The 19,346-nt window shown below is 53.5% G+C and overlaps 3 protein-coding genes across 6 annotated transcripts; 1 reads left to right on the top strand and 2 right to left on the bottom strand.

The window, feature by feature from the left end:
• The first annotated feature begins 343 nt into the window (after window positions 1–343).
• GALE (UDP-galactose-4-epimerase) lies at window positions 344–5,160 on the top strand. Its single transcript, XM_058553211.1, has 11 exons — window positions 344–430; window positions 2,322–2,447; window positions 2,594–2,709; window positions 2,794–2,907; window positions 3,172–3,348; window positions 3,629–3,742; window positions 3,832–3,898; window positions 3,995–4,080; window positions 4,195–4,272; window positions 4,511–4,625; window positions 4,770–5,160. Exons 2-11 carry the CDS (start codon window positions 2,327–2,329, stop codon window positions 4,826–4,828), a joined length of 1,047 nt encoding a protein of 348 aa, XP_058409194.1. The 5' UTR covers window positions 344–430; window positions 2,322–2,326; the 3' UTR covers window positions 4,829–5,160.
• Window positions 5,161–5,212: 52 nt separating this feature from the next.
• On the bottom strand, window positions 5,213–10,587 carry LYPLA2 (lysophospholipase 2). Of its 4 annotated transcripts, none has more exons than XM_058553212.1 (10): window positions 9,543–10,587; window positions 8,738–8,789; window positions 7,996–8,099; window positions 7,526–7,591; window positions 6,992–7,039; window positions 6,831–6,901; window positions 6,616–6,689; window positions 6,435–6,536; window positions 6,158–6,331; window positions 5,213–6,070 (listed from the first exon to the last, which is right to left on the bottom strand). In XM_058553212.1, exons 1-10 carry the CDS (start codon window positions 9,809–9,811, stop codon window positions 6,020–6,022), a joined length of 1,011 nt encoding a protein of 336 aa, XP_058409195.1. In that variant the 5' UTR covers window positions 9,812–10,587; the 3' UTR covers window positions 5,213–6,019. The 4 variants fall into 4 exon arrangements, with proteins under 4 accessions (XP_058409195.1, XP_058409199.1, XP_058409196.1 ...); XM_058553216.1 differs by lacking the exon at window positions 8,738–8,789 and adding an exon at window positions 7,694–7,725 and having other exon boundaries at window positions 9,543–9,650; XM_058553213.1 differs by lacking the exon at window positions 9,543–10,587 and adding an exon at window positions 7,694–7,725 and having other exon boundaries at window positions 8,738–8,762.
• Window positions 10,588–12,076: 1,489 nt separating this feature from the next.
• Window positions 12,077–19,250, bottom strand: PITHD1 (PITH domain containing 1). The gene is made up of 6 exons (XM_058553217.1): window positions 19,030–19,250; window positions 18,279–18,322; window positions 17,818–17,895; window positions 14,342–14,446; window positions 13,544–13,652; window positions 12,077–13,011 (listed from the first exon to the last, which is right to left on the bottom strand). The coding sequence occupies exons 1-6, from the start codon at window positions 19,225–19,227 to the stop codon at window positions 12,910–12,912; spliced, it is 636 nt and encodes a 211-aa protein (XP_058409200.1). The 5' UTR covers window positions 19,228–19,250; the 3' UTR covers window positions 12,077–12,909.
• Between the last annotated feature and the right edge of the window lie 96 nt (window positions 19,251–19,346).

Here is a 19,346-nt window from a genome sequence, read left to right as displayed (position 1 = left end):
AAGGCGACAAAAGGGTTGGAGAGCCTGTGGGTGAGCGTGGGGCCGGGGTCGTCGGCTCCCCCTCGGCCTCTGGCTCCCGCCGCGACAGCTGCCGGGCGCCCTCGACGAGCCCATCTCCCGGCGCGCTCGCGCCTGGCGCGGGGACCCGGGTACCGCACAGGCAGGGGACCTCCGGCGCTCGGCTCCCGGGCCCCGGGTCCACGCCGCCGCCCGCTCCTGCCCGCTGCGGGAGTGCAATGCGCAGGCGCCTCGAAGTCGCAGCGCCTTTTGTCCTCTCGGCGCCCCGTAGTGCCGTCTCCCAAGTGACACGTTTCCTTGGGGGCGTTGAGGGGGCGGGACCAAGGTGGCCGTCGGCTCTTAAAGGGACTCGGACGGGGGACGCGGGAGGCGGCGCCGCTGGAGGCAGCGCGGGGCGTGCGGTCCCGAGCAGGTTCGGGAGGCGAATGAGGGGCCGGGCGGGCTCGCGAGGGGCCGGGGGGTCCGCCGGGAGCGAGGGCGAGTTTCAGGGGTCCGGGCTGCGTTCTGGGCAGAGTCCCGCCTGGGCGGGCCCGCCGCTGCTCCCAGCTCTCAGATCCTGCTGCCTTGGCTGGGGCGGCCCGGTTCATTCATTCCCGGCCTGGGGACTCGTAGCTCAGACCCCCCGAGCTGCGGCCCCAATCCCAGCCCGAGGCCCAGCGCACTCGAGCGCTCACGGCCCAGGCCTTCTCCCCTCCGTTATACAGACCGGGGAAACTGAGGAGGCGACAGCTGACCGAGGTCGCCCCGCCCGTCCGGGCCGAGGCTGGCCTCACCAGCCTTCTTGCCTCCCAGGGCCCCTCCGTGACCACTTCCCGGGGGTCCGCACAGTGCGTGGAGCTCGGCGGGGTGGGGGCGGGGGCGGCCTCGGCGTCGGGAGCAGAGTCCAGAAGGAAGCAGTGCGGGGGAAGGGCTGTGAGCCCGGAGATCCAGATTCTAGCCCGGCTGTCACTAGCTGGGTGACCTCAGGCAAATTACTTCACCTCTCTGACCTTAGTATCATTCTCTGTAAAGTGCCAGTAATAACACCTTTCTCATCAGGGTGTTGGGGGACTTCAAGAAAATAATGCAAAAGTGACTGGTACAGAGCCTGGCACGCAGCAGGCACTCAGTCAAGTGGCTGGGAGTAAAGTGAGCCCAGAAGGGGATTGAGGCAGCCTGGAGGAAGGAGGCTGCAGGCCAGGCCGAATGAAAGGCCTCAGTGTCTAGGACTTCCTCCTCACTCTGCCCTCAGAGTTTGTTCAGGGCGGAGGTGCACACCTGGCAGTGGAGTTGGGGCCAAAGCCACGTCTACACCCCCTGGCTCAGTGTTGCCTAGCTCCAAGCCCGTAGTGACCCGTCTGGCCCTGGCATGGGCAGAGGCTGAGCCAGCCTGGCTGCCCTGGGGTGGGGTGGGGCCCTCTCCAGGACTGCAGTGCTGTGCCCCAGAGCTGGGCTCAGCCTGCCTGGCAAAGCACCCCACCCTGAGGTCATCTGGTATATTTCCAGCTTCATCCCAGCTCCCCTTGAGGAAGAGGGAGTCAGGGGGGCTGCCTAGAGCAGGAGGTATTAGTCACCAACCTGAGAGCCAGTTTACACCTAGTGGTGGCAGAGGAACTGAGAAGGCCTGAGTCTGAGCAGACAGAACCCCTTCCTGGGCTCTTGGAGTCCCAGTGCTGCCACGTTTCGTTCTGCCCAGGATTGTCCAGTCCCCAGACACCTTGGGGAAAGCAGTGTGGAGCCTCAGGTTCCATATTCTCAACCTTAGGTCAATTGGCACTAGAAAACACAGCACCTGTGAGTCAGGCTCCCCGCCTGTACCATGCAGCAGGCCTGTAAAATCACCTCATTTAGGGGCCGGCCCCGTGGCCTAGTGGTTAAGTTTGGCGGGCTCTGCTTCGGCGGCCCAGGTTCAGTTCCCAGGCGCAGACCTACATGCTGGTCAGTGGCCATGCTGTGGTGGCGACCCACATACAAAATAGAGGAAGATTGTCACAGAAGTTAGTTCAGGGCAAATCTTCCTTGGCAAAAAAAAAAAAAAAAAAAAGAAAGAAAAACATCACCTCATTGAACCCTCACACCACCACATATTTGTACAATTATAAGCTCCATCTTATAGAGATGGAAACTGAGGCCAGGAGAGGATAAGTGCTCTCCAAGGCCTAAGGCCAGAAAGTGGTGGATCCAGACTTGGACCAGGACTGACTCCAGAGTCACCCTATTAACTAGGACACACTACTGCCTCCCTCCAGAGGCCAGACTCCAGCTAGGAGGAGGCCCGGAGTGGGGAGCCTCAGCCACCTCTGAGACTCTGTGTCCTGGGCCAGGTGCAATGGCAGAGAAGGTGCTGGTAACAGGTGGGGCTGGCTACATCGGCAGCCACACAGTGCTGGAGCTGCTGGAGGCGGGCTATTCGCCTGTGGTCATCGACAACTTCCACAATGCCATCCGTGGTGAGCATGGGGCAGGGGGCTGGGGCTTCTGGAGAGGATGGAAGGAGAACCCTTGCTTCCACCTCCACCTTTCGAGGGGTGTGTGTGTGTGTCTGGCTAGTCTCTTGGGAACCCAGGACCCCATCGCCTCTGATTTTGATGGCCAGGAGAGGGCTCCATGGCTGAAAGCCTACGGCGGGTTCAGGAGCTGACAGGCCGCTCTGTGGAGTTTGAGGAGATGGACATCTTGGACCAGGCAGCCCTACAGTGTCTTTTCAAGAAGGTGGGTGATTGACAGGCAGGCAGGGGGCACTGCCGAGGGTCAGGGCCTGTAAAGCAACCTTTGACCCCGGCTCTGCCCCTGCAGCACAGCTTTATGGCGGTCATCCACTTTGCGGGGCTCAAAGCTGTGGGCGAGTCAGTGCAGAAGCCTCTGGATTATTACAGAGTTAACCTGACAGGAAGCATCCAGCTTCTGGAGGTGAGACGGGCAAGGACACAGACAGTGGGAGGACCTCTAGCCAGGCGGGCAGTGCCAAACACAGTGGTTAAGGGCCCGAGGATACAGTCAGACAAGGCCCAAGCTGTATCATCTTGGACACATATTTTTCTTTACCTCTCAGCCTCAGTCTCCCCATCTGTACATAGGAGTGCCCATACCTCAGCCTCACCCACCTGTGAAGGAGTAAGGGGGTGGGAATAACGTGTGAGGCAGAGGCCACTGACGCCTCCCTTCCACGGTCAGATCATGAGGGCCCACGGGGTGAAGAACCTGGTGTTCAGCAGCTCAGCCACCGTGTACGGGAACCCCCAGTACCTGCCCCTGGACGAGGCCCACCCCACAGGTGGCTGTACCAACCCCTACGGCAAGTCCAAGTTCTTCATTGAGGAAATGATCCGGGACCTGTGCCAGGCAGACAAGGTGAGGGCCCCCCCTTGACCCAGCCCTGGCTCCGCTCATGGACTCCTCATGGCTTCCCCATGAGCCTGAGAATGGGATCCTGAGCAACTCCCAGCAAGGAGGAAGCTAAGGCTCAGGAAGCGGTGGTGACTTGCCCAAGGTCACAGCACTGGGGGGAGGGCCCAATCCTCTGCTCCTTTCTAGGGACAGAGAACAGGTGGGGCTTGGGGGGAAAGGGCTCAGGATTCAGCCGGCTCACACAGCCTGGGCCCCTACCCCCGATGTGACCTGTGTCCCACAGGCCTGGAATGCAGTGCTGCTGCGATATTTCAACCCCATAGGCGCCCACGCCTCAGGCCGCATAGGCGAGGATCCCCAGGGCATCCCCAACAACCTCATGCCCTATGTCTCCCAGGTAAGGGAGAAGCGGGGGGTGGCCCTAGGGTTGAGGGGGTACAACTGGTGCCAAGGGCCTAGGAAGAGCTGACCTGATCTCCACTCCAGGTGGCGATCGGGCGACGGGAGGTACTGAATGTCTTTGGTGATGACTATGACACAGAGGATGGCACAGGTGAGCCCAGGACCAGGAGGATTCAAGAGTGGGAGAGAGACTGAGGTGGGACAGACTAGACTGAACCTTCCTCCCCAACCACTTCCTCCTCTGCAGGTGTCCGGGATTATATCCACGTCGTGGATCTGGCCAAGGGCCACATCGCAGCCTTGAGGAAGCTGAAGGAGCAGTGTGGCTGCCGGGTAGGGAGAGAAGGGAGAAGCAAGGGAGGAGGAGGAGATGGAGTCCCGGGCAAATGGGGCCCAGAGGGGTGGTTAGTCCAGCCCCCCACAATTTCTGTTCACTCTCCTGGTCAGATCTACAACCTGGGCACCGGCACGGGCTATTCGGTGCTGCAGATGGTCCAGGCCATGGAGAAGGCTTCCGGGAAGGAGGTAGGCCTACCGTTTACCCCACCCCACCCGACTCACAGCAGCAGCAGACCTGGGCCCCTCCCACTAGCCTACCTGACGGGCACCCCAGCACTGCCCCGTCTACTTGGCCCGCGTTAGCACCCCGTGCTCGCGAGCGAGCCCCTGCTCTGCACCTGCACTTCCTGAGGGCCAGCTCAGCAGCTGGGTGGGTGAGGCCAGGGCCAGCTCAGGTAAGCCATGCCTGCCCCTTCTCTTGCAGATCCCGTACAAGGTGGTGGCACGGCGGGAAGGTGATGTGGCTGCCTGTTATGCCAACCCCAGCCTGGCCCTCAAGGAGTTGGGCTGGACAGCAGCCTTAGGGCTGGACAGGATGTGTGAGTGCCGGCCGGACTCCTGGGAGAGAGTTAGGGGCTAAGAAGGAACTGACTCGGTCTGGGCATGCCCACCCTGGGCTGCCTGAGGTTGGGGGGCCCTGCACTCCAATGTGGACCCTGACCACACACCTCACCCTATCACAGGTGAAGATCTATGGCGCTGGCAGAAGCAGAATCCTTCAGGCTTTAGCACGCAGGCCTAAGACCCTCCCCTACCATGGTCCAGAAAAGGAACAGAAACAACTGCCTGCTCTCCAGCCTCTGGCAGGAACCCAGGGGTCTCAGAGGCTCCCCTACCTCAAACCCCAGCTGGGCCCACTCAGCCCACCAGGCATGAGGCCAAGGGCTCCACTGACCTGGAGTCGGGGTCTCTAAGTTTTCTCTTTCACAGGGTCTGGGAACCCATCAGCACCCCCAAGAGTGAGATGGGGAGGCAGGGCCCTGAGACAAAACACCCTCCTCTCAGGCACTAATTTATACTGCTATGAAGGAGCTTTCCAAAGTATTTAAAATAAAAAGTTTTCTTACACTGGGACAGATTCTTGCATGTGGTCCCGCTCTACCCCTCGGATAGAAGCAGCCATGCCTAAGAGTTGAAGCAATTTCTTTAATTTTATCGGAATCCAGGACACAACAAGAAAAACACCCAAAACCACATGGAGACAGAAGACGAGACACAACTCCTCCCCCACCACCCCCTGGGGACAGCGTGGGGGTGAGACAGCTGGGGGAGACCTTGAGCCTCAGTGCAGCCCTGCAGGCTCCAGGCCTGCGGGGGAGGAGGGTAATGGGGAGGCAGGGCCCAGCCCCAAGTCAGAAACGGCTGAGGGAAGACCCCCTCGAAGGACTCCGCCCCCTCACCAACACTCCTGCCCAGGGGCAGGGAGCCCACAGCAGCAAGGGGGCCTGGGGCCACAGACACATTCATGATTGAGAAGCAGCTGGAGTGGAGGCAGGAGAGACACACGATTATCTGGGCAGAATCAGTTGGGGTGGGAGGTGGTAGGTGGGGCCTGGGAGGGCCCCATGGGCCAAACCCTGAGGTCACAGGAGGGGGCCCAAAGCGGGGCTAGTGAGTGAGGTCCTGAGTGAGTGGGTCAGCGGCTAGGCCCCTTTCTTCCGCTGCCTACAGCCCCTCCAATACTGCTGCCAGGGGGGCCCACCTCCAGGGAAATGGGATAAGAAAGCAGCCCACCCCGTGCTGCAGACAGCCAGGTGGCTGAGGCCAGGAAGCAGGGCCTGGCCAGGCCTCGGCCCGCCTGCCCCAGAGGCCTGTGGGAAGAAGACGGGTCAGGGAGGGTGGGGACGGGCTCGACCGGCTCAGATCCAAGATGGTGCCGCACGTGCTGGGTCCCCCATGAGGTGGGGGATGCGCTGGAGGCCAGCAACTCTGGTTAGACAGGAGGCAGCAGCTTCTCAAGAAACTCCTTCACAGCTGCCATCTCCTGGGGGTAAGGGGGGACTGTGAGAGGCTCCTGGCTGGAGAGAGGAGGGAGAGGGGTGGGAGTGGGCAGTGGCCCTGCACCACTGACCTGAGGACAGGAGCTGTGCATGACACCTGGGTAAGTCTTGAACTGGACCCTGGCGGGTGTGACAACGGACCGCAGCTTTTCGGCCGTCAGGGCCCCAAACCGTACAGGAACCATGGGGTCCAGCTCCCCATGGCACTGAAGGATGGCCAGGTCCTTGGCACTGCCGTTGGCTGCCTGTGGGCCAGACAGGACTCAGAGGGCAAGGCCAGTGCTTCGGCACAATCACCAAGCCATAGGGAGGCTCAAAGGGCTGGAGGAGAGTCGTGGAGACACTCACCTGGGGGAAGGCCCGGTGCAAAGGCAGCCAACAGCTCAATGCCACAATGCCAGCCAGGGGGTGGGGGCAGGTGAGGGCCGTGTAGAGGGACAGCGCCCCACCCTGGAGGGAAGAGAGAAGGAGAAGTCATGAGGGCTCAGCTCACTCGCCCACCCCCCAACCCACCTTTCTCTCCTCTCACCTGTGAAAAGCCTCCCAGGACAATACGATTGGCAGGGATCCCGTTCTTCATCTCGTGCTCAATCAAGGCCTTGACTGGGGGGAGGGGGCAAGACTAGGTGGGGGCAAAGCTGCTGGAAGGGCCCAAGGAAGGGAGCCAGACAGAGGTACTGCCCGGCACTTTCCTGGGGGACGGAGGGGGAGAGGGAGGATGCTGAGGAGGGGCTGGGGCCTTACTGTTCTCTGCTGCCTTCTTGATGCCAGCCTCGTCCTCTGGGGCATCTGGACTCAGCCCCATCAGATCAAACCTGGGGGAGCAGAGGCATTGGCAGCTACTGGAAGACCCTAGCCAGCCTCCTGTAGCTCCCTCGGCTCCCATCCCCCTTCCTCAAACTCACCAGGAGGGCATCACCATCTTCATGTTGAGTGTCACAGGGATCCGAGGCCTGGGGAGAGACAGCAAGATGGGCCATCATGCTCAGGAGGGATGAGAAAGCCACAGCAGAGAGCCTGGGAGGGGGCAGGGCAGCCCCTGTGGCCCCTCCCAGCAGGCAGGGCCTGTGTTTAAGGTGTTGCCAGGCAACCTGCCACGTGGGGCTGGAGGCTGTGGTTGGGCATCAGCAGTAGCGATGGAGAAGCAGAGCCCAACACTCGGGTGTGACGGGGTTGCAGCTCAGTCGGTGAGTGCTTGGGGAAGGGGCACAGGAGGTCCTGGTTCTAGGAGGCCTCAGGTCTAGGAGGCCTGGGGCTGGGGGTTGGGGTTGGACCTCATTCCTGAGGGCTCCACAGGAGTGAAGGCTGAAAATGGCACTTCTGACTGCCCTGGGCCCAGGCCCCAGATGCAGCTGGGAGGGGAGAATAGGCCTGGGACCACAGGACGACTCCCCAGCTGATCCTCATCCTCAGCCCCTCCTTGCTGGGGTGACACTCACGCATGGGGACAGATGTATTTGACGTGAGGGAGCCGGATGGTGGAGAGGGCGTCAGCCCAGCTGTGCCTGTAGGAGGGAAGGGAGAAAGGCACGGATGTGGAGAGGGAGAAAGGGACGGCGGCAGGCCTCTCCAGCCCTGCCCACTGAGCCCCTCCCCAGCTCACTCACCCTGTGTCTCCAAGTCCATGTAAAAAAATAACCTGGAAAAGGAGCAGAGGTAGGGAGATGAGGAAGAGGGCAGTCATCATCCTGCTATCATTCCCCCTCTGTCCTCCAACTGCTGGCCTCCCATCCCCCACCCCCAAGGACCTGGGGGAACTGAGGTAATGGGCCCAACAGGTTATTACCCTCCTGCCTCCTGGCTTCAGGCTGCTCCCTTCTCGTCACTGCCACCTCCATATTTCCCACACCCCCTCCAGCCAGTTCCCCAGCTGGCCTGGGGGCCGCAGTGAGTAGGAGCGGACACTTACCGCGGCCGTTTCCCGCTCAGCTCCAGACACAGTGGCAGCATCGGTGAGCAGGGGCACAGACATGGTGTTACCACACATACACTGCAGGGCTCCACGGCTGGGGCCTGTGCGAAGTCAGGGGAGTGGTCAAGAGCAAGACCAGGCAGGGGAGGGACTCCTGACACAGGGGCAGGGCCTCAACCCAGGGCCCGCCTAGACCATCAGCCCCGCATAGCACCCCAGGTTCTGTCCCGAGCACAAAGCAAAGGTAGGCAAGAAGTCTCGGGCCAGAGCAGGTCAGAAGTTTGCCTCCATTCCAGGCCTGAAAAGCAGAGGCAGCCACCCTAGTGGCCTGGTTTTGGCCCTGTACACGGCCTGAGCTTGCTGGAGATGGGACAGAGGCAGGGCTTAGAGGCCGTGGGGGAGGGGAGCCAGGGCATCCCCTGCTGCGGGTAACTGCCTCCTCCCTGCTCTCCAATCATCCCCCTTCTCTAGAGCCCCTGGGTCCCCTCCTCCCCAACTCCCAGCCCTACTGGGAAATGAAGGGGAGAAAAATGCCAGTGAAATATGCTTCCAGCGCCTACCCACCCCCCAACACACACATTTTCTTCGCCCTCCCTCCCATCCAGCCCCCATCACAGCCATTCCCAGCTCAGCTATTCCCAGAGCCCCTGGGGGCTGCCCATGTCCCCAGAAGACACATGGACTCCCATCCACGACCCACCCCTTAACTGGTGCCCCACACCTCCCTGAATGGGGCTACCTGTTGCTGCTGCTGCCCACTGACTCCCAATGGGTCCCCGCTTGACCACACTCTGGGACTCCCAAACACACAAAAGAATGTCAGGCTGGCTGGCTCCTCCCCATCCTTAGCAACCTCCAAACTCCCCGGAAGCTTTGCTACCTGCCCCTAAGTGCCTACCCTTCTCAGTGGCACCCACCCCTCCCACCCCCCCAAACAGGCTTCCATCTTCCACCTCTGACCCCAAGTGCACCTCTCCACAGTGGGATCTCTCACCTCTGACCCTGGGGTCCCTCTTCCCACAGGGGAATGCACCTTTCTCCCTGAGCTGGGATTCCCTTCCTTCTCCACTGGGGGACTTCCACCTCTCATCCCAGGGTCCCCCCTCCCTCTCAGAGTGGTGCCTTCCCCCCTGACCTGGGGTCTCCCTCCCCACAGTAAAAACTTCCACCCTGATCCAGGGTCTGCCACTCTCCACAATGGGAACTTCTCTTCTGACCAAGGGTCGCCCCTTTCCCACAGTGACATTTTCTACCCTGACCCAGGACCCGCTCCTGCTCACAAAGGGGCGTTCTACCTTTGATCCTGGGAGCCCCCGCCCCACAATGGGATCTTCCACTTCCGACCCTGACTTCCCTCTCATCACTCCCCGTTCTTGCCCCTTCTACCCCCAAAGTCCCCAGGACTGAACAGCGCCTCTTCGCACCTTACTCCCCACCCCCATCCCTCACAATCACGGTTCCCCCTCCCCATCGCCAGGACCCTCTCGGTGGTCCGATCGCCCCCCAGTGCCCTCCCTCCGCCTGCTGGACCCGGACCAGGGTACCTCCACTCCCTGGGGGGTTCAAGACCTCTCCGGCGAGTCTCCTCTTTCTCCGGCACAGACACACACTCTTCCCCCTCGGCCGCCCCCGCCGGAACTTCCGTTCGAGTCCCGGGAACCCAGCCACCTCGCTGCCGGAAGTAGCCTGGCCAGCGGTACGGAACCCGGAAGTGGGAGTGGGGTTTCTCCAGATAGGAGCTGCCATGTTGGATACGGTGGGGCCACGCCCCGTAACTAAGCCACGGGTCACCTGCAGAATCCGGACAGCGCATGTGTGACTCCTACTTGCTGCCACCACCCGTGAGCCTCCTGCAGGAAACCTGTCCGGAAGGACAGGCATTCCTCACAACTGGCACAGTTTCCCACTTTCCCATCCCCATGGGCGCGCTTCGTTACGGTCTTGGGTATCCACCACTGGCTTTAATGCCCTATTCCAGGATCATAGATGGAATTACACACTGAACGGAAAAGATCCTTAGAGACCATCGAGTTCTCCAGTCTTAATTTTAAGGATGAGAAAACAAGGCTCAGGGAGGGGAAGGAAACAGCAATCTCAGGATTACACCTTAATGCTGTCTCTCTGCACCTGCTTCCTGACTATAAAATGGTGATAATGACCACCCTGCCTACTTCACAGCTTTGCTGTTAGGCTCAAATGAGGCCGTGTGGAAATGCCATATACACTGTCAAATCACAGTGTGAGGGCTTAATGACTCTAAACAGGACCCTGGGAGAGTAACACCGGCCATATCAGGACAGCTGGACAGGCACTGGGAGTGTTGTCTTAGCTCCGCCCTCACAAGCAATGCCATCCAGACAGTGCACAAAATATGATGAGATCCAGTTAAGAACAAAAAGGGCTTCATTTGGTCACCACTGAGTCACCCTTTGTTGCTTGCTGCCCTGGTAAAGTGGAAATGGGGTCCTCAGAAGGGCTGGAAGGGGAGGCAAACTGAGCTGAAGGCCCATGGCCGGGAGAAAACACGTGGGCATCTGCAAACAGGATGTGAGTCACACTCATCCCTCAGCAGCTCAGGACGCATTCTCCCAGCGTAACCTACGATTTTCTTTGAACTAAAAGAAAACAGTAAAATTGAAAGCTCAACGAAGCACTTTTTCCAGGGTCGAGGCAGTTTGGTCTTAAGTGCTCAACAGATCACAGAGCCTATAATATCAGAATTCCGAGCAGGACAACTCTGGGTCCAGAGGACCACAGCAAGCCAAGGCCCCAGGACCAGAAGTCAGAAGCAAGGGGATGAGTGGATGCAGACAACACAGCTGCCCCCACTCCCAACAGAATCCCTGCTGGGTCTGCTTGTGGAAGAACCTGCCCCCCACCCCAGTCACCTGAGACACTGTGGCACTTTGAGCAAATTCATCAGAGTGAAGCTTCAGATTCAGAGGCCCAGTCCCAGGGGCTACTTGTGATTAGTGCTCTAATTAGTGGAATTAATCAAGGCCTAGTCTTTTCTAAGATTTCTAACTTTGTTTCCCCCCTACTCCAAATTAAAACATAGCCCTTAATTTTTATCTCCAAAATGATCCAACCAAAACAAAGAGGCTGTGGCTGAGGAGTGAGTAGGACCCTTAGTGCATCAAGAATTGTGTTTGCATTCTGGTTAACTTCAGGCTGCACTTTAGAAACTTCGAGGCTCGACAAGGCTTGGTGGTGGCAGGCTTTCCCTAGGACAGGCTGGAGAAACCATGGGCATATTCTTTTAACAACAGTGTGGGGCCAATCCCTCAGAGGAATTCTCTCAAGAGGATCAGATTCAAGACTAATTCCCATTATCAATTGTTTCTATTTTCTGCAAGGGAGAGAATACTTTTTTTTGTGTGTGTGAGAAAGATCAGCCCTGAGCTAACATCCATGCCAATCTTCCTCTTTTTGCTGAGGAAGACTGGCCCTGGGCTAACATCTGTGCCTGTCTTCCTCCACTTTATATGGGATGCCGCCACAGCATGGTCTGACAAGCGGTGCATCGATGCGAGCCCGGGATCTGAACCCCAGGCCACCAGCAGCAGAGCGTGTGCACTTAACCACTACACCACCGGGCCGGCCCCAAGGGAGAGAATACCAACCATCTCAAATCCCCTCTTTTTACATTAAATTCTCTCCAATTGCTGTACTGACTTTCAAAATTTAAGTCCAAAGTTTTGGGTCCACCTTCAGACCAGATGTGCTGCTCACTTACTTTCCTCACCCTCATTTCTTCTGAGGACCTCCAGAATCTGTTCTCTCTTATTTTTGTAAATGTCACCCTCTACAAGTTACTTCCTGTCATGAGAAATGGAATATAGGTTTTTAGTCTCACCTTCCTCTTTACAAAATGTGGGTGGATGCATGTAGGAGTGGTTTTAGCCTACTGAACAGAATTAAGCTTGACCTTTCCGGAGAAACTGATCTAGTCTTGATATAATTGTAGCACTTATCTACCTAATCCAAAACAACCACCACCACCAATTTCAAAGTTCCATACAGTTCCCGCTAAAGTAAAAGTTTCTGTACTACCAAGAACTCAAAAGAATATACAACATTAAGTCTGGCAAGGATTTATTAGGAAGCTTATTAGTCACAGTGAATAAAAAGCCATGAACAGAAGAATTGAGATCTCCAAAATTCTGGCACTGGGCTTACAACACTAGTTAGAAGCTAATAAACATTAAGGATGTTCCAAGGGGAATCTTACCTAAGTCCCAATCTTACCACGACCAGGATACCCACAAACACAGAAATGATGCCCATGCTCTCCCCAGACTGCTTACCTAGGCAGTAGGAAAAAGACCTTCTCCTCAAGCTATTAAGCATCATTAGGAGACTCCTGCTCTTCTAGCTATAACCAGAAGACACTAGTGCATGACAGACAACTTCAAGCTGGGCAACTTGACAAGAAAGCTGAACAATGACAGGGAGAAGGAGCAAGCAGGAACAAGTATTTCTAGTTGGAGACCCTCCTGATGGCTAATACAAACACAATGCTGAGGCTTCAGTAAGTTTACTGCAGCCCAGGAATAGTTTCCATTTTTAAAAAAACAATTCACACAAAATTCCTGCCACAAAGCAACAAGACACTTGGGATTCCATGGCCACAGTGACTGGAAAGGCAGGCATTATCCAAGACTGTCAGATGCTGACCAGCCCAAGACCCAATTTCTGCAGGGCCCTAGAAAATCATGATTGTCCCTCGGCACCCACACAACCCTCCCCGGTGGTGTGGTGTCTTCCACAGGCCAGGTTTTTGCAGCCAGCCCCCAAGACAAAGCTTGGCAGAGGCTGTAGCAGCCAACTCTCTCTGGAGCCCCATCTCTGTCCTTCCCAACAGGATGTCACACATCTTCACTGACACAGTGTGGGAGCCTTGGCCAGCCCTTAGGAAATGAAGTGTGTCTGTGGGGTAACCTGATGGACCCTGTGGTCTGCTGGGTTGGCTGATGCTTCATAATTGCAGATCGTCACTTCATGTCGGCGAAGCTGCAAGAAAATTGAGAGGCTGGGTCAGCTGGTCATTTCCCAGACCACACAATGGAGAAGTCCTTATTCAGGTTCATTTCTAGAAGCCATCATCTAATCTCTTCTCCCTCCTGATACTTTTATCCTGAGAAGTCTCCAAAGATCATTATCAACGAGTCACCCCATAACTTAGAAGATTCCTTTCCCCACTATAATGGAGGCACCATGAGAAGAGGACCTTGTCTATCTTGTTTATCATCTTATCTCTGGTGCCTGGAACAAGAAAAGTTATCAAAAATGTTGAACGAAGGAAAGAATTTTAAAGTGGAAAAACTGAAGTGACATCAATTGTATTGTTTCAACCCCCTGAAAAATACCTATATCAGACAGTTTAGTGACGAAACCAAGAAAAATTACAAACAGACTGGGAGCAATCAATGTCGCACTTGCTCTTTTTCCTTTCCTTAAAGCTTCCACTACCACAGCATGCAGACATCTATACACATAAATACATATATTGGAGGGGGCAATAATGTTTCCAACCCCATCTTACCTCAGTCCATTCTCCTCTCAGGCCAATATAAAAGACCTTTGTGGTATCTGCTCCAAAGTTTTTTGAAATATGAATTGAGAGATGATAGACATTTGAAAAACGAGAAATTCTAGAGGATGAAAGGAATGGGGAGAGGAGACATAGGTTAGAATTCAATGAGTAGCTCATGGTCATGTCAAAACAATTCCAGCTCCAACTTGTGGTAAAACCCAGGCAAATGTCAGAGAACACTCTTGGGGTCTTATGTCTCATTCTTCTCCTTCGGACAAGCAATTAGTTCAGGGAACATTTACTGAGCATCTGCCAGATCCTGCCCAAGGCAACAGGGATAGAAAAATGAATCAACACTGCCCCTGCCCTCAGGGAGCAGGAATGAGAAATGCTGTATGACCAGGCAGGGGTTCAAAAGCAAGTTCAGTGTTGACCAACCCTTAGGAAAAAGGGAGAACTAGTGAAGAGATAAGGTGGTCACGTGTAACTTGGCCTGCAGTAAGCCCACTACGCAAAGAGGAATTCTGAAAACACATCTTTCCTAAGACCATCCTAGAAGCTCACTCAGATCTGCCAACTGCTTACAAGTTAACAAGTCTGTGGCTTGTGCCGAATCTCTGCCAAAAACTGACCAAGCCAAGGATCAACACTCCTCCACTGTTTTATTTCCTATGCTAAGAGGGCAGGAGATGGGCCAAAAATAAACTGCAAGCCTGGTAAGCACTAATGCATACATGCTCACTGCAAATGAGGGAGTGCCTGCTGCTCCTCAGAAGCCACAGAATGGAAGACAGGCCCAGTGCTTACTTTGTGGCATACTCTAATTCTCCTGTAAGATCCCGGTTCAGACTAAAGGTCTGATCTGGCTCCCTGTCTGTATCATCAAAGGACATCTGTGGAATGTTCTTGTACCTGAGAAAGGAAAGGGAAGAAAAATCAACAAATGTGCGTTATCACATTTTTCAGTTTTTCAAAACTTCCTACTGACTCCTCAACTGCCTTCAGTTCTATCAAAAGGAGATCAAATTTCGGAAATGGCATTTTACTGGCATTTATACACAAATATCTTTCATCCAACATGAAAAGAGCTGAGAACTGCAACATAAGCCAATGGTATCTTTGAGTGGGTTAAGATCACATGAGAAGCAATACACAAAAAGACAGCTCAAACTAAGTCACGTGCAGCAAATGCATGGAGAAAATAAGCAACTCAGCACATTCAGATCAAGCTGAGGATGTTAAATAACACAGCTTACTCATGGGAAAAAAATACTTTGGCAGAAACATATTAAACACAGTTAAGAGATATGATCAGGTAACCCAACACTCAAGCATTTTTTTGTGTTCAAAATTACCCTATACACTGAGTCATCTTACAATTCTTAAAAAAATACAATTTGGGGATTTCCACTTTGAAAAGAGCACAAAAGTCTGCAAACTCACAATGGGCTTTGAAAAGTCAAGTAAAACTGCCAGTGAAGAAAACTTTTTTCAAAGAAATATCTAAGAAACAGCTGTCTCCTCTATAACTCACAAATTCTAAAGGCCTGAGCCACACCCCACCACCATCACTAGAGTGATTTATTAACAGACCCACATGGGAGGGGCATAGCTAGTAGTTGCAGCAAAATGCATGTAATTTAAGAAAGCAAATGTTTGCTTCAAAGTGTTTCTAAGAATGATGCATAGAATAATAATAACAGTGAACATTTATGAGCAGCATTATGAAAGGCAGTGTAGCACTGTAGTTAAGCAGTGTCTCTGGAACCTGACTTCCTAGATTTAAAGCTCGGCTCTGTCACTTACCAGCTGTGTAATTTTGGGCAAGTGATTTAACCTCTCTGTGTCTCAGTTTCCTCATCTGTAAAATGAGGATAGTGATAGTACATATCTCATACAGTTGATGTGGAGATTAAACTGAATCAATTCTAAGACACACATATATTAAAAAAATTTTACTATGGAAAATTTCAAACACACACAAAAGCAGAGAGAAAAATATAATGAATCTCCATATACTTATCACTCAGCTTCAATAACCAACATTATGCCGATTTTGCCTATCTCCCCCATTTTGTTTGTGCTTGATATTTTAAAGCAATTGCAAACATATCATTTCACTAACACTTCAGTATGTATCTCTAAAATGTAAGGACTTCTTAAAAAAAAAAAACTATAATACCATTTTACAAAAATGAACAATTAACAACAATTCTTTAATATCATCTAACACCTCGTCTGTGTTCAAATTTCACTGATTTAAGTCTCAATTTAACTTTTCTGGATACGTCAACGGCATGTCATAGCTAAAGAGGCAATATTTTTTAATTAATGGTACATAAAATAATGGTGCCTTTACAATCAATGACATCTTAGATTTGATACAGTGTAATACATGTGAAGTGCTTACAACTTAAGGCTATGGAAGTATTTGCACCTGCCCTCCCAAAATTGGGCACTTACTATGTTCCAGACTTATTCTAAGCTCTTTACACATTATATCTATTTAATTCTCTCCACAATCTTATGAGGTTCGGACTATTACCCTTCCATTTTACATATGAGAAAGTCCAGATATGAAGAAGATAAGTAACGCCCCAAAGTCATGCAGCTAGCAAGTGGTACAGCCAGAATTTGAATCCAAGTAGTTTATTCCAGAGCCCACTCTTAACCAGAATGCAATATGGATGTCTAGTCTTCTCAAACCAATCCATCTCCTAAGTAAGTGAGTCTCCAAAAGCATCAACTCAAATGTACTTTGTTTTCTTAAAATGATTAAATATGTGGATTGGCTTTCAAATTCACGTTTCTAACATTCAAAAATAGTTTCAATCTCTTAAGTCTCTCATTTAAATTGATCAATTTTAAGGGGCCAGCCCAGTGGCACAGCAGTTAGGTGCGCGCACTCCGCTTCGGCGGCCCGGGGTTCGCAGGTTCGGATCCTGGGCACGCACCGACGCACTGCTTGTCAAGCCATGCTGTGGCGGTATCCCATATAAAGTGGAGGAAGATGGACATGGATGTTAGCCCAGGGCCAATCCACCTCAGCAAAAAGAGGAGGATTGGCATAGGATGTTAGCTGAGGGCTGACCTTCCTCACCAAAAAAATAAATAAATTGATCAATTTTTCAAAACAAATTTTTTTTTTCTGAGGAAGATCAGCCCTGAGCTAACATTTGATGCCGATTCTCCTCTTTTTTTTGCTGAGGAAGATTGGCCCTGAGCTAACGTCCATGCCCATCTTCCTCTACTTTATATGGGACGCCACCACAGCATGGCCTGACAAGCGGTGTGTCAGTGCACGCCAGGGATCCAAACCTGCAAACCCCGGGCCCCCAAAGGGGAGCGCATGCACTTAACTGCTTGCGCCACCGGGCCGGCCCCAACAGATTTTTTTCTAACATATTTTTTTTGAGGAAGATTGGCTCTGAGCTAACATCTACTGCCAATCTTCCTCCTTTTTTCCTTTTTTTTTCCCTCCCCAAAGCCCCAGTAGATAGTTGTATGTCATAGTCGCACATCCTTCTAGTTGCTGTATGTGGGACGCGGCCTCAGCATGGGTTGATGAGCAGTGCGTAGGTCCGTGCCCAGGATCCAAACTGGTGAACCCCAGGCCGCTGAAGAGGAACGCAAGAACTTAACCGCTACGCCACCAGGCCAGCCCCAGGAGAAATTTTTTTATGTAAAGGTCTTCTGATATTTGTTTCTCCAGCACTCAAAAAGCGGTTTTCCCCTTTGTTTAGGAAGGCTATGCCAGCATAAGGCAAGTTGTCAAAAAGGGAGTACTAGCTCTAGTGGCAATAGATGAAGCATTACAAGAGGGATATAGAACTTTGCTAACTAAAAGCCATGCAAACTCAGAGTAATTCCATGACAACAAAACACAGGCAAAGATTATAACTGCATGAAACAGCAAGGGAAAATTCTGAAGCTAACAAAAGTAGAATCCACAACGATCATTTGAGAGCTGCAGCTGGCTTATCAAGAAAACTGCAAAGTCATCAACAATTGGCATTTATAGGATGCTCTCTGAATGAACGGTGCCACAGCAAGCACTTTGAAAAGAGATAAGCTGTTGGCCTTAAAGATGGCTTAGTCTAAAAAAGTCGTTAATTCGGGAAGAGATAAGTGTGCAAGACAAGAACAAGATCTTTTTTTAAGGAGGGGAGAGGATATTTAACCCAGTAAAAAGAAAAAATTATATTATTCTGGAATAAAGTGCTACTAGAGGAAAGAGAAAGAGAACCAGGAGTTTCTTGAGGGCTTAAGCCCTTGCCACTTACAGTCGCATCTCAGAGGGGTGTGAGTCATCGTCCTCTCCCATTATGATGATGCCTTTGAGCTTGACATTGCCTGTAAATCTGCCAGAACGCAAAAGAGAAGGTTGTCAACCTGGGTTTGAATCTCTACTGAGCTGTGTGACACTGGGCAAGACCCTTCCCCTTTCCGGGCTTCAGTTTACTCACATGTCAGACTTGTACGAGATAATTCCTAAGATCCTATCTGCCTCTGGCATTCTGCAGTTCTAAAAGATTTACCTTGACTTCTCAGTTATCTTTTAACAAATACATCTTTTTTCAGTCTCCAGCAAGAAAGCTATGATGCTTCCCTTCTCACACCCACCATGGTAATTTACCCCATTTCTAGAAACAGATGTCTGCTCGATACAACCGGTGAATGAATCCTGATAAGGCAACTGGCTACAGCCTATGTACCCTGAGAAAAGCACCGAGGAGATACTTACGGAATATTAAAGAGAAGCTCTTCATCTGCGTCACTTTCAACAAACTGGAGGGAATAGGGAGGGGGGTGGAGAAAGAAACAAATATTTGCTGAGAGCCTACAATTTTTGGCATCATCCACCCTGTTCTACAACTGCAGTGCAATGCAAATAATCAACCTCTTCGGTTTTCCAGCACTTACTAACTTGTTGTTAATAAGTCAATAGCCACAGACCAGCCAATCAGAGGGTTCTTAATGGGGAGCCCAGGAATGAACTTCCAGGGCCGACGAGCCTCCTGAAATTGTGTGCAAAGATCTGTGCCTATGCCGTCCACAGCTTTCAACTGGCTCTGTGACCCCACGATGACAAACGCTGTAGACAGGACAACACACTCCATTTCCCCAGGCTGATCTTGGGTCTCCATTAGGTGACACGATCTGGCAGCCACCAGGACCGGTGGTCAAACGGTGTGGAAAACACCGTCATGGCCATCCTCCCTCACCACCCCCGTAACCCTAGAACAGAATGTTGACCGTGCAAAGCCAAAGAGCCCCTTTCCCTCTCTGGGCCTCAGTTCTCTATCTGCAAAATGGGGAGACCCGACCCTGGTCGCCTCCCAAAGGGCTGGCAGGAGACGGGCACGGGAAAGCGCCTGGCAATCGGGTTGTCGCTATTTTTAACTTCAGAAACGAGGCTGACAGAGCAGCCGGCGGCCCGACGCCCCGCGCGGGTCCCCGCCTCGCCCGCCCGCCCCCGGCCGCGGAAGGCCCACCTTGGAGCGGTCGGTCCGCTCCTCCCACGGCTTGAAGACGCCGCGGCCGCTGCCCTCGCGGCTCTCGTTGAGGCACTGCAGCCGCTCCAGGTCGATGCGCAGGTACAGGCCGTAGGCCAGGCCGCGCTGCTCCGGCGGCTCCTCTCGTTCAGCGGCGCAACGGCAGCCGCCCCCGCCGTGGCTGTGGCCGTGCGACATGGCGACGCCGTCGCCCGCGCGTCCCCTGCGCCCCGCTGCCACCGCCCGCGCCGCTCTAGCCGCGCTCCGCTCCGGCCGCCAAGCGCGCCGCGGCCGCCGCGTCGTAAAAGGCGCTCCTG

Source organism: Diceros bicornis, chromosome 13, assembly GCF_020826845.1.
Source record: "Diceros bicornis minor isolate mBicDic1 chromosome 13, mDicBic1.mat.cur, whole genome shotgun sequence".
Taxonomy (NCBI): domain Eukaryota; kingdom Metazoa; phylum Chordata; class Mammalia; order Perissodactyla; family Rhinocerotidae; genus Diceros; species Diceros bicornis.
The sequence above is the reverse complement of the archived record's forward strand: the minus strand, read 5'-3'. Positions and strand labels throughout refer to the sequence as shown.